Source organism: Colius striatus, chromosome 2 (assembly GCF_028858725.1).
Source record: "Colius striatus isolate bColStr4 chromosome 2, bColStr4.1.hap1, whole genome shotgun sequence".
In the NCBI taxonomy this organism is placed as follows: domain Eukaryota; kingdom Metazoa; phylum Chordata; class Aves; order Coliiformes; family Coliidae; genus Colius; species Colius striatus.
The window spans coordinates 12,606,598-12,619,141 of NC_084760.1; the positions used below are offsets into that span (position 1 = coordinate 12,606,598).

At 36.9% G+C, this 12,544-nt stretch overlaps 1 protein-coding gene across 1 annotated transcript in view; it reads right to left on the reverse strand.

Annotated features, from left to right (window-relative positions):
* BCKDHB (branched chain keto acid dehydrogenase E1 subunit beta) overlaps positions 1-12,544 on the reverse strand; it is a 135,816-nt gene that overhangs the window by 79,188 nt on the left and 44,084 nt on the right. The window contains exon 8 of the mRNA XM_061989932.1: positions 9,538-9,648. Coding sequence (XP_061845916.1) covers positions 9,538-9,648 — 111 coding nt within the window. The remainder of the gene's footprint in view (positions 1-9,537; positions 9,649-12,544) is intronic.

Sequence of the window (12,544 nt, forward strand, 5' to 3'; positions counted from 1 at the left end):
ATTTATTGTCATATAATCATCACTTATGTACTTTTTCCAAATGCTGTATACATGCTACAGTTCATGACAATTAGTTAATACTAAGGATCACGCGCTATGCATAAGGCCTCCAAGTTTCATTTTTGTAACAACTTAGACACCAACCTCATTGTGTTAAAAGACCATCCTTATTGTATTTAAAACATCTATCTTATTGTGCTTATAATATCATCCCATCTATTTGTCCTTCAGTTAGTTTTCTGTCACACTAGACTATGGTTATGCTTACCTTATATTTTACTGAACTTTATACTACTGTTAGTTACATATATTGTAATTTGTTAGTCACGTACACGTGATCACACAATGCTTAATTGAATGCTCTGTTCTGTCTTCTTGTTTGACCTTGCCTCTGTTACAGTCTATCGTTTCGGTTTCTTACCTGCACAAGACTGTTGTCACATAGGCATTCTTTTCTTTTCTTTTTATGCTGCTGAAGGTGATTCAAAGATGAACTGCTAACTTTCTCCATCTTTGTCTAACTCCATAACATTCATTATACCCCAGGTCCCAACACAGGTCTGCAAAACCTTTCCTATGTAATAGTAAAGCAATGCTAAGTGTCCAGAAGAATATACACTCCTTCACTTGTCTGTAGTATAGTGTCTTAAAGAAGCAACATCAGAGTTACCATCATTGATAACGTTAAGCCATAAGCTACATTTCTGCAAAGTCATCATGATTTTTTGCAAAACTAAGTTATCCAGGCTCACAGTAACCCAGAAGCACTTAATACTGCAGTTCATAGAATTACAGATTGGTAGGGGTTGGAAGGGACCTTTAGACATCATCTAGTCCAACCCCCCTGCAGAAGCAGGGTCACCTAGATCAGGTCACATAGGAATGTGTCCAGGTGGGTCTTGAAGACCTCCAAGGAGACTCCACAACCTCCCTGGGCAGCCTGTGACAGGGCTCCCTCACCTCATCAGTGAAACAGTTTTTGCTTACATTTAAATGGAACTTTTTGTGTTCCAGATTCATCCCATCACCCCTTGTCCTGTAGAAAAAAGTGATGTCCCAATCTCCTGACATCCAATATTTAGATTTTTGTAAATATTAATGAGATCCTACTAAGTCATGAAGGAATATTTCTCAGCATTTCTTGGCACTACAGTAGCAAACATATAAATTAGGTAACAAATACAACTTTTAAACATTATCTGTGGCAAATATTTGCCATGTAAGTAATATAAAAGGACAAAAATGTGCATTTGCAAATTTCCGCTTGCAAAAGTGAAAATGGCAGATTGATATTAATTTAAAGTTTAAATAATATGCTCAGTTGAATTCAAGATGCATAAAAAATACTGTAATTTGCACAATCCCTTAAGAGTATTTAATCCTGAGCTAGATTTTCCACTTCCAGTAACACATGCATTTCAATAAAAGAAAAAATACTCTAACCACAGAATTTTACCCTGAATGTGGCCAATGAAGTACTGGGAAGTGTGCCATTGGCTTTTTAATCTATACCCTGCCATCCAACAGTTCATAGACAGAAAAATCTACACAGCCTAATCTCTCCAAAGCTTCCAAACTGTTAAGTATCTACAGTAGTCTAAACACTTATTTTCTGAAAGGGATAAAAAGTATCTTTAAACAGTTTTGTAGGTTATAAAGTAACAAATTTTAAGTATTTCACATACATCTCATTTCATTTTCCTGAACAGTACCCTTCATGATAGCTTAGCCTTTCAGTAATAACACAATTGATCAATCAAGTACGAGGAAATAAGTTACCTGCCTGGACAGGAACTTACAACTTTGCTGTGGCTGCTCTGAATGTGGATTTCTGCATGCAAAGGCAACAACAGCTGAGGAGTCAGTAGAGGATGGTCAAGGCAGTTTTATTATCAACAGTCAAGAAGCATATTCATTTCATGTGTTTGTGTTTACAGTTGAAAGTATATAGAGAGGAGAAATCGCTCCTAATCCCATCTGCCTCATACATGAATAAAACACACAGACATAGGATGTCGATGTTAGAATAAGCACAGGGAATGCATTCCCTCCCTCAAAAAAATGAGTAACCCATCCTACAGACAGCTGACTCCTCTGTCTTTGAATCATAACTTCTGTATCGCTCCTACTCTAGCCCTAGGGAATAAAGCTAAAGCTTTAGTCAGAAATCAGTGAAGACTGTCCAAGTAAACAAGAGCCTTACTAAATTTTTCCCTGGCCCATGAAAGTACATAGTCTATTTAAGCATGTCTATAACAGACAAGCAGCTCAGTAATCTAAAGACAGCCTTCACTGTTGTATTTCCTAAGGAAGCAAGAAAGACAGTACATACTCTTTAAACAAGCTTGTATCACTTTTCTACCACATAACAACACAACTTTTTATGCTGACCTGTTCAGCAACACATTGGGAGCTAATGCCATGTTCACTTCCAATCCTCTAGAGGTAAAGCACAAAGAATCGCATCATGTCTCGTTCAGAAGCATTATATTAGAGTTCTAGGCACGTACAAGCTGTACGATGTATTCTATTTCTCTTGTCTCTAAGGCTTCAGAAAAGTTTGCAGATCAGTGTGTGTTTTAATGTATATAAAATTCTTTCTGCACTCAATAAGAGTAAACTGCTGATGGACTTGCCTTAGAAAAGGCTTGTTTCCACCTCCACAGGTGAAATCTCCAACTTTTACCATAAAAAAAAACAAATCTAAATAAAACCACCTTTCTTCTTCAGAAGAGACCTATAAATAAGGACAGCTATATGACACTACTGAGATCTTGCATTTCTTTCAAAAGGCTGAATTAAGTGGCTATAGTGACTGGGTAAAAATGTCCTAAAAAAAAGTTTATATGACTCAGTCAAGTCAACAATCTAAGATATGTATATTATTATATGCTACTGTCTGTAACCACCCAGGTATTGCACAGCACCTCACATCACACTGCACTGTTAGGTGAAGAGAGAGCAAAATAGCAACCATACATAGGCACAAAAACAGATCAAAGAAAGGAAGTTAGGTCATTTGTTGCATCAAATCTGCAGTGGATCCAGGCTAAGGTGTGATGGAAAGGTTTACATAAGAACCTAAACTCACCATTCATACATATAGCCCTTTAGGATTCACTGCCTAAGCAATCACAACATATATCCTTCAGAGACTTATGTGTCTTTGAGTACACTGATGATCTGCTAATATTGAACTGGCAGTGAAGTACCACGGCTCTGGTGTCAAAAGCTAATGAAGCGCTCAGCTCTTCAATTAGAGATGGTGGTAAAGGTACATATGCAAAAGGAGCAAGGCCTGGATTCAATGCCTTGTCAACACACAGGTCCTCCAATCCAATCTTCCAACTCCCTGGGGTGTTACCTTGTTACTAAAATATGGGATATGACAAGGCTGATCTCCCAGTTTATTCTATTGCTGTTACTACTCTAAATCACACAGAATAAGCATCAGACAACAGTAAGAGAGAGGGAGGGAAAAAAAAGGATAATGTAATCATTCCTGTAAGGAGGACATTCTCCAAAAGGAAGAAGTCCTGGATTCCCATGTTCCTCTTCACAATACTTCATAAAATTCAGAAAAATAATCATTTAAGTTGGTTTTCTAAGCACATGAAAACTTGGATAGAAAGCACAGAAGAGACGTTGTATCAGGCTTTTGCAGCATTGAGCCTATTAAACAAGTGTATAGAAGTCACAATTTCAGCAGTTTGAAATATGTTCAAAATAACAAATTCTGATTGAATATAGACAACTAAGGAGTATACTACATCTTCTGTAGTTAAAGTTTTATACCTGTCTGCCTTTCTGTGAAAAGCAGTAAAGTACAAAATAGAGGTCTAAATTAACTTAAGTGACTTAAAAAGACATAAAGGTAATATTTTAAGCTCTCAGTTTGTAAAAATCAATGAATTCTCTTGATCCAGAGCAGGAATGCTAGAGAATCTTGAAATAGGCTAGATCAATTTAGGAGCATGGGACTTTTTGTATCTATTGCTTTCAAGTAAAGGAAAACATCATTTGCAAGAAGCTTTTACAATTTAAATGGTAATGAAAATTATATATTTATGTAAGTAAAAACATACAAAGATTCTTTCCTTTCACTCTAGTAAAGAGGTATCATTTTTTTTTTAAATATGCTAACTATTTATGTCCTTTCTTTCAGCAGTAGGTGTCATCTCTCAGCTATAGAGCACAATTTATCTTGCCTGACTTTACATTACACTCACAGGGATCCCTATACTTTTTTTTTTTTTTTTTAAGTAAACAAACACTCTTAAACCAAGACATTTCCAGAGTCTCAAAACTAAACATAGCTTCAAAATCTAAATAATGCAAAGCAAATATCAGTAAAATTAGGTAGGCATTTTTATTTCTGTTCACTATAGTTAGTATTTATGTTTATTTATGGTTCACTGAAGGGTATATACTCATAAACATGCTTATAGGAGTAATGCAAAGTCAAAGGAGCTGCTTAATGTGGCTAAAAAGAGGCCTCTGGTGGCAATTTTGAAGCACAACTCATAGTTTTAAGAAATATGTATTTTGATGACATAATTTCCTATATAGAAACAGTTACAGAAAAAGACTAAGCAGATAGATGTTCTGTGAAAATTTTTACATACTACTGCTCATTTCCAAAGCACTATTTCAGTCCATCCTCCTTCACACCTACACCACAGAGGTCAAATTAGTCGTAAAGTTGAATATATTTCCATTTAAGTAAAGCATCTCATTTTTAAACAGGTGCATTCAATGTTCAAGTTATTTCATTTCTAAAGATAGTAACAATTAAGTTAAGGTTATGAGGCCTGCTCATCCCTCAACACCAGCCATGAATGCTCCTTGATTTTGCTTAAAAATTACGTAGTCTGAAAGAGAAAATCCACATAATATTTCCATATAAAAATGTAGCATTTCTTGGGTGAGTATAAGAATGAAATAAGCCTGCAGAGTAAAACATATTATACTGGAAAAAGCATATACCATTTCTGTAAAATTCAATTCTTTTAGCAAAGCTTCGTGACACTGACCTCCATGGAACGTAGGGAGCCCAAATGTTAGGCACATGATTAAGAGCAGCCACATAGCTTTCAAGAAGCTAAATAAGGCTCTCTGCCTTCTAGAAAAGAGAAAGCATTTAAGAGAATCATAATAATGTGGAAATCTTAAGGTTAGCCTGAAAGACATGCAAATGGAGACATGAGTGTGCAGGGACTGAAAGCAGCAGTAGGCCAAGGACTAAAGTAACAGTTGGTACTCAAAGGACACCACTCCCAGCACTAAAACTGTTTTTTACATCAAAACTCATAGTCCTGCTCTCTGATAATGTCACAGTATTGACTCCCATCTGCAGAGGACCATGCATCCCAGCACCTGTAGAACAGCAATAACATTGCTGCCTATCACATGCACCATCCACATCACACTTTGCATCCAACAGGACAAGGAGATGACAGATGTATTTCAAACACATAGCAAAGACACGGAAAAACACAAAAAATGGGCCTAATTATAGAGGCTGACTTAAGCAATAGTCTGAGGCAAAGAGCAGCATGCAATAGATGATGACCTGCTTACTGGTTAGACTGGAGTTACCATTTAAGAGCCTGCAAAGAGGACTTACAGAATCACAGAAGGGTAGGGGTTGGAGGTTCACCTAGCTCAGGTCGCATAGGAACATGTCCAGGCAGGTCTTGAATATCTCCAAGTAGGGAGACTCCACAACCCCTCTGGGCAGCCTGTGCCAGGGCTCCGTCATCCTCATAGTGAAATAGTTTTTTCTTATGTTTAAATGAAACTTTTTGTGTTCCAGCTTCATCCCATTACCCCTTGTCCTGTTGCTAGATACCATAGAAAAAAAGGATGTCCCAGCCTCCTGACACCCATCATTTAGATATTTATAAATGTTAATAAGATCCCCCCTGAGTCTCCTCTTCTCCAGACTAAACAGTCCCAGCTCCCACAGCCTTTCCTCGTATGAAAGATGTTCCAGTCCCCTGATCATCTTGGTGGCCCTGCGCTGGACTCTCTCCAACACTTCCCTGTCCCTCTTGAGCTGAGGAGCCCAGAACTGGACACAGGACTCCAAATGAGGCCTCACCAGGGCAGAGTAGAGGGGGAGAAGAACCCCCCTTGATCTGCTGTTCACACTCTTCTTGATGCATCCCAGGCTGCCATTGGCCTTGCTGGGCACATTGCTGGCTCGTGTTTAGCTTATTATCAATCAGGACTCCCAGGTCTCTCTCTGCAGAGCTGCTCTTCAGCAGTTCGACCCCCAGCCTGTACTGGAGCAGACCAGTAGACATTTGATGACTTTGACTGGTATGAACAACTTTTTTACTGCTCTCAGTCCTTGAGGCTTGCATCTCTGAAAGGGAATAACAAGTCCTGTCACCAGAACTGATACTGTAAGCCACTTGTCACCTGCAACATCTGCACTAAGCAGCTCCTTTTGAGATAAGGCTACAGTAAGCAGTTAACAGCTATAGTTTCCATCCTTCCATTTATGTTGGCGATTGCCTTAAAAGCTGTCCGGGATGTCAGTTAAGCTTGAAAATTTCAGTGTTGCATAGTACCAAATGAAAACCAGTAATTATTTTCAGCTGAGGAAAACAGACAGTATCTACAGAAGAACACAACCTTTCTCCCATCAGACTGGACAGCCCACAGACCTACTAACATAAAAGCAATGCTAAAAACATTTACTATTTGGTATTTATAATAATAAACAGCTTAACTGCCTAGCCAATGTGCAATATATTTGTCTTGAAGTAACTCTTAATTCTTAATAGTAAAGTCATTAACAGATTTAAAGAAACAGGTTTATCTGTTACATCTTTTTATTTATGCCATAGTTACCTTAATTCAGGATGGAATATAAGCTGTAAATCTTCTGCTTTTAAAGCATTTATTTGCGAAACATTGGACAACTAAAGCTCTGTACTTCATATGCACAGCTGCGCTTTTTTCCTGACAGTGTTTCAATAAAGAGATACTTTATTTTCATAGAATGACAGCTCAAACCTCTAAAGAAGGAAAAAAAATATCTAAACAAAATGGAATAATTTTACTTGTCCAGTAAGGACTCTAAAGCATTTATAACTGCCAAAGTTTCTCTTCATATTGATGACAACAACTCAACACATTTCATTTTTGACAGAAAGTACATCCAAGTAACATGGAATAGACTGCAAACAAACACTGAACACACTTCAGCTGAGGAGGCCAAAGTTCTGTGAAGCAATACACAGCTATGCGTGTAAGTACACAACTTCATCCACAGCCACAACCACACAAAAGGACACTGCCAATAGCAGATGCCCAACATGGTTCTTTCCTCCCATAATCTGCTCCATCCAGTCCTACTGGCAGTCCCTCAGAGAAACACAACAGTAAAACTCATCCTGTGGAGAAATACAAGCTTTGCCATAGAGTAGCAGACTAATCTCTCATCTTTCCCTTTGTCATACTTAATCTGTTTATGCTTTACCTAACGAAGAGCAAGCCCCTTACTGAGCAACTACAGAATGACAAAACACTTGTCTACACAATTAAGATACTTCAAGTCACAGAATGACAGAATCACAGAACGGTAAGAGTTGAAAGAGACCTCTAAAAATATTCTAGTCCAATCCCCATGTATACATACACACATATATACATATAGAGAGTCACATACATACATATAGAGAGTCAGATAAGGAAATGTACCTATCTGCCCTATTTAAACATATACACAATCTAACTCAGCTGTAGATATGCTACCTAATTGCCTTCCATTAGAAACTGCAGGCAGTGAAGGCAGATGATGGAATCACACACCTTTTCCAAGCACATAGCTCTTTTCATTTCTACAGTTCTCTCAATTCAGTGCACTGAAGTTACTAGGCCTGAGATAACTAAGCTGCAGATGTCTCTCGGAGTGATTTGATCAGCAGCATAAAACATGCAAGTGCATTCCAATCATTACTGCTGTAAATAATGCAAAGCCAAAAAAACCCACCTGGAGCACTGCAGTCCAAAAGCACGTTCACCAGTATTTCTCAAGTAAGCTTGACATAACATGGTTTCATGGCAGAGACTTCAGACTAATTTTAATGACATAACTATAGAAAAGACCTGTCTGTAAGAATGCTCCCAAAGCAGTAATACTAACATTTTTTTTTTCACAGAATCAAAGTTTATTTATGTATTTATAATGTTAAAAGTACCTCATTAAACAGGTAAATGAAAAACGAAGAAAAGCAAAAAGATTGCAGGCACTGTAAAAAATACATACCAAAAAGAAATGCTAATTCAGGACAACAGGAAAAAATATAGTAATTGGGAGGGGAGAAATTACATTTTCTACATACAAGTTTTTGCTTTAATGACCTCCAGTTTAATTTCCCACATGGCACTTTCAAAAAGTGGATCTAGGAATTCTTAGTTATATTCACTTTTGGGAAATATTCCCCCTTCCATTTCCTTTAATTCTTTCCTCCCAATAGGTCTTAGATGAAAGCAGTATGGAGGCAAAAAAAAAAGCAAGCAGAACAAGGTATATCTAAGCACAATAACCACTTGTCATGGTTTCTCAGTATATGGAATTCAATTTCCACTTTCAGCTATCGAATGCTTTTGAAAGAAATTCTTTGCAATAATCAAAAGACTCCCATAGAGCAGACAAGGACGTAACAATATACATGAATTTCAAAGCAGATAGTCTGAGAATGGTGAATGCTGCCTTTACTCCCAGTCTAAGAATTCATATACCTTAAATCAAAACATTTCTCCCTAGGAATGTAGATAAACAAAACTAAGGCACATTATTGCAAACCTAAAACTAGGGGAAAAAAAAGGTGTAAAATAGCTGGAAAAAACCATAAAGATTTCACCTGATCTTTTCAGATCCAAAGACAGCAGAGATGATAGAGCCAGAAGTCGTGGAAAAGCAGTTTTCAAGCACAAGTGTAATTAAATCTTGTATTCTGCTTCAAAGAACATGTAGTCTAACAATATATTGAACTGTGAGACGCACTTCTCTTTCAACTCTAAAGCAAATGTTTGGTCCATATAATGTGCATTTAAACTTCATATATCATAGGATCACAGAATGGTAGGTGTTGGAAGGGACCGTTAGAGATCATCTAGTCCAATCCCCATGCAGAAGCAGGGTCACCTAGATCAAGTCACACAGGAACATGTCCAGGTGGGTCTTGAAGACCTTCAAGGATGGAACCTCCACAACCCCTCTGGGCAGCCTGTGCCAGGGCTCCATCACCCTCACAGTGAAATAGTTTTTTCTTGCATTTCAGTGGAACTTTTTGTGTTCCAGCTTCATCTCATTACCCCTTGTCCTGTTGCTAGATACTACAGAAAAAAGGGATGATATAGAAGAAAAGATCCAGAAAAATATATAAAATACAGAGCAAAAATGTAAGCCTTTAAAAAAACTTTTAAAACAATGTAATCATTATTTGCATTCAAATTATTGTTATTCATGGGGGAGTTTTGCTTGTTTTGTTTTTAAATTAACATGTATCATTTCCTTACTTTGCAAATAGTCTCTGCATCCCATGGTAGGATGGTTCTCAGATCAATAACTTCACAGGACACACCAAGGTTTTCTTGAGCCATTGCTGCCACCTCTTTGATCACATGAACCTGAAAAGGCAATGTTATTTTCACTCAGTAAACATTTAATTTCTGTTTAATATGTTCTCAATTATGTATACAAGATTCAAGCAGCGACTTAATATATTACCTGGATGTTTAACACATATTTTTCTATTCAGTAATCAAATAAGCATTTATTATTCACTTCATTCATATTTACTACTTGCATTATTCCCAACATTTTAACACCATTTAAAAAACTAACTTCAGTGAACAATCATTGAAAACAAAACTGTTGCCTTCTAGAAATGTATCTTTCAGTGATCAGTATCAGGCCTCACAATTTCATATTTGTAGTCAGTTGAGGCTTAAGATGAGGCTTTTGTAGTACTGTAACTAAGCTAAGACCCAAGTGTATCAGTTACACATTTTGATGTAGCAGTCACATGAAATCCTGCAAGAAGTATTAAGTACATTCAATAGTTCTGTCAACTGCACTTCCCAGAATTTACTGAAAGTCCAACGGATTATCAAGTTATCATCTCCAAAGTATTATCTTATGAACAGGAGGGAAAGACATTCGGTCTTGATCCCCACAAAGCATATTGGCACTAATATGATAATATGAACGTTCACTGGTCATCTAACACATTTTAACACCAACATTACAAGTGTTGCATTAGCTGATTATTATAATTAACATCTTACTACAATAAAAGAGTATTCCATTCTAGCAAGAGACTTGTATGGAATTAGAATACACATTATTCACTATCCAGTAAAGGATGTATTTAGCAGCATATATGTGTCACAGTAAATGTGAAACAATACACATATATTAGTGTCCTTTTCATAAGATGTTATGAACAGAAAATAAAGAAATTCTACATACATCCAAAACTATCTTGACATGTTACACAACACTATTAAGTAAAATGTATTGTAAACATTGGCTTCCCTAAAGCAGACATTAGCAAGCAAATGCTCCTATACAGAAAATAATGGTTATGACTACAACTCAGACTTCATAATATGGGTTTTGATTGCAGCAGATGACCTCCATCAAGCAACTTCTAGGCACAGGTAAGGGGTTGGAGGCCAATGACTATCCCCAATAAGCAATCTTGGTCTGGAAGGCCACAGTCAGACTATGTCAGTTGCCCGAGGGTCAGAAAGCATTTTCTACATAGAGTAAAAATCTATCCTGAAACAAGATGATTAAGGATTTAAACATACATCTACATAATGCAAATATGGGCAGCTAAACACCAAAGGACTGTTTTAGAAGAAATCAATCTAAGTATTGTAACAATTTAAAGAAATGTATAGCTTGAAGTGGTTTTGTTTAAACTTCTAATACGTCTGGGGTTGAATAAAGGGGTCTGAGAATTTTCAACACGACACAAGACAGATGTTTTTGCCATTTCTGTGTAAGTGAGAATGTTTACCTAGTGCACAGGGGATAAGGATTAATGACCATAAAACAGCAAGTACAACTGGAGAGGAACTAAGAGCCTTTACTGTCCCCTCATTAGTATCACCCAGGAAAGCAAGCATCAGGCAACTCCACTAGAGCAGCAGCTGCTAAGCAACTACTTAATGTCCAAAATCACCTAGTTAGTACGTGAAGTCACTCTGCCTACTGACAATAAACTCTGGATCAGTTGCACATTTAACAATCAAGTTCCAAGTTTATGTACATACTCTGTAAATATCCTCAGCACAAATTCTCTGAACATATTTGATCCACAGAAGCCTGATACATCTAGAACACAATGGAGTTATTGTGCATGTGCTAAACATGTGTCCCCACGTTGTATTTTACAGCCACACCCGTGGTTTGGTCAACTCCAGAATTTGGATTAGGGCTACCAATCTGTCCTCTTACTATTCACATCAAAAGAACCATCCATCTTAACACTTGGCTTACATTTTCCAAGCTCCAAAGCACACAGTTTTTGTGAAGGATGCCACTCTAAGTCTCCTATGCATGACTGCTTACTGAGTAAATTCAGGATATTAAGTCTCCATTGCCAGCATTCAATTTTATTTTGGAGGCTTTAATGAACATCAGCATTTCATCCAAATGGAGTAAAAATTTGCACTTTTAAAGGGAAACACGGAGAACTATAGAATCTGTTTCCTGATGGAGAAACAAGTACAAGATACTGAAAGAGTCCATAATTCAATACCAGTGCAAAGTATCAGAAACTAGGAGGAATAACCATAGATCTAAAGGAGAGCAAGTAGTCTAAGGACAAGGAAACTATTATTGAGAAACGCTGAAGATTAGAGATTTGAAACAAAAAGAAGAAAATAAAAAAAACACAGAGACAAACAAAAAAACCCCGAAAAGTACAAAAGGCATAACCCCAGAGATTAGTTTTAATACTCTTCTGATGAAAGTTATAACGCTTCCTTCCCTAAAAGCTTCTCAGATATAATTAGCCAGGAAAACAGTAATTTTCTTGATTATAGGTTAAAGGCAATAAAAAGATTTTTCTGGTAATTCCAAAGTAGACCAAAAATTCTTTTCTATAGTTCTTGAAAACAAATATGTTTGGTTTTTTTTTACCAGATTTTTCAATATTTGTACATTTTAATGACGGAGGTGCAGGAAATCATATTCTTGCACAGTTTTGAAATATAACTTAGAATCAAAACCATATTGATCCCTGTTTTCCATGACTGTTTGTTGGATTTTAACTCTTATAAGGGGAAGCTCAGATTACACTTTTTTAAATTATGCAGCAAAAATCTATACTTTACTTTGAACACACTACTTTGAACTCTCCCACTGCCTTCCTCAGAGTCACATCTTATGCTCTTAAATGTATCACTTTCATAATCACAGGTAAATCATAAGCCTCCTGAATAGGTACCTCTTCCACATTTCCAGAGTCAGGTTCAATAAAAAACGAGTACAATCTTACACAGTAAAAAA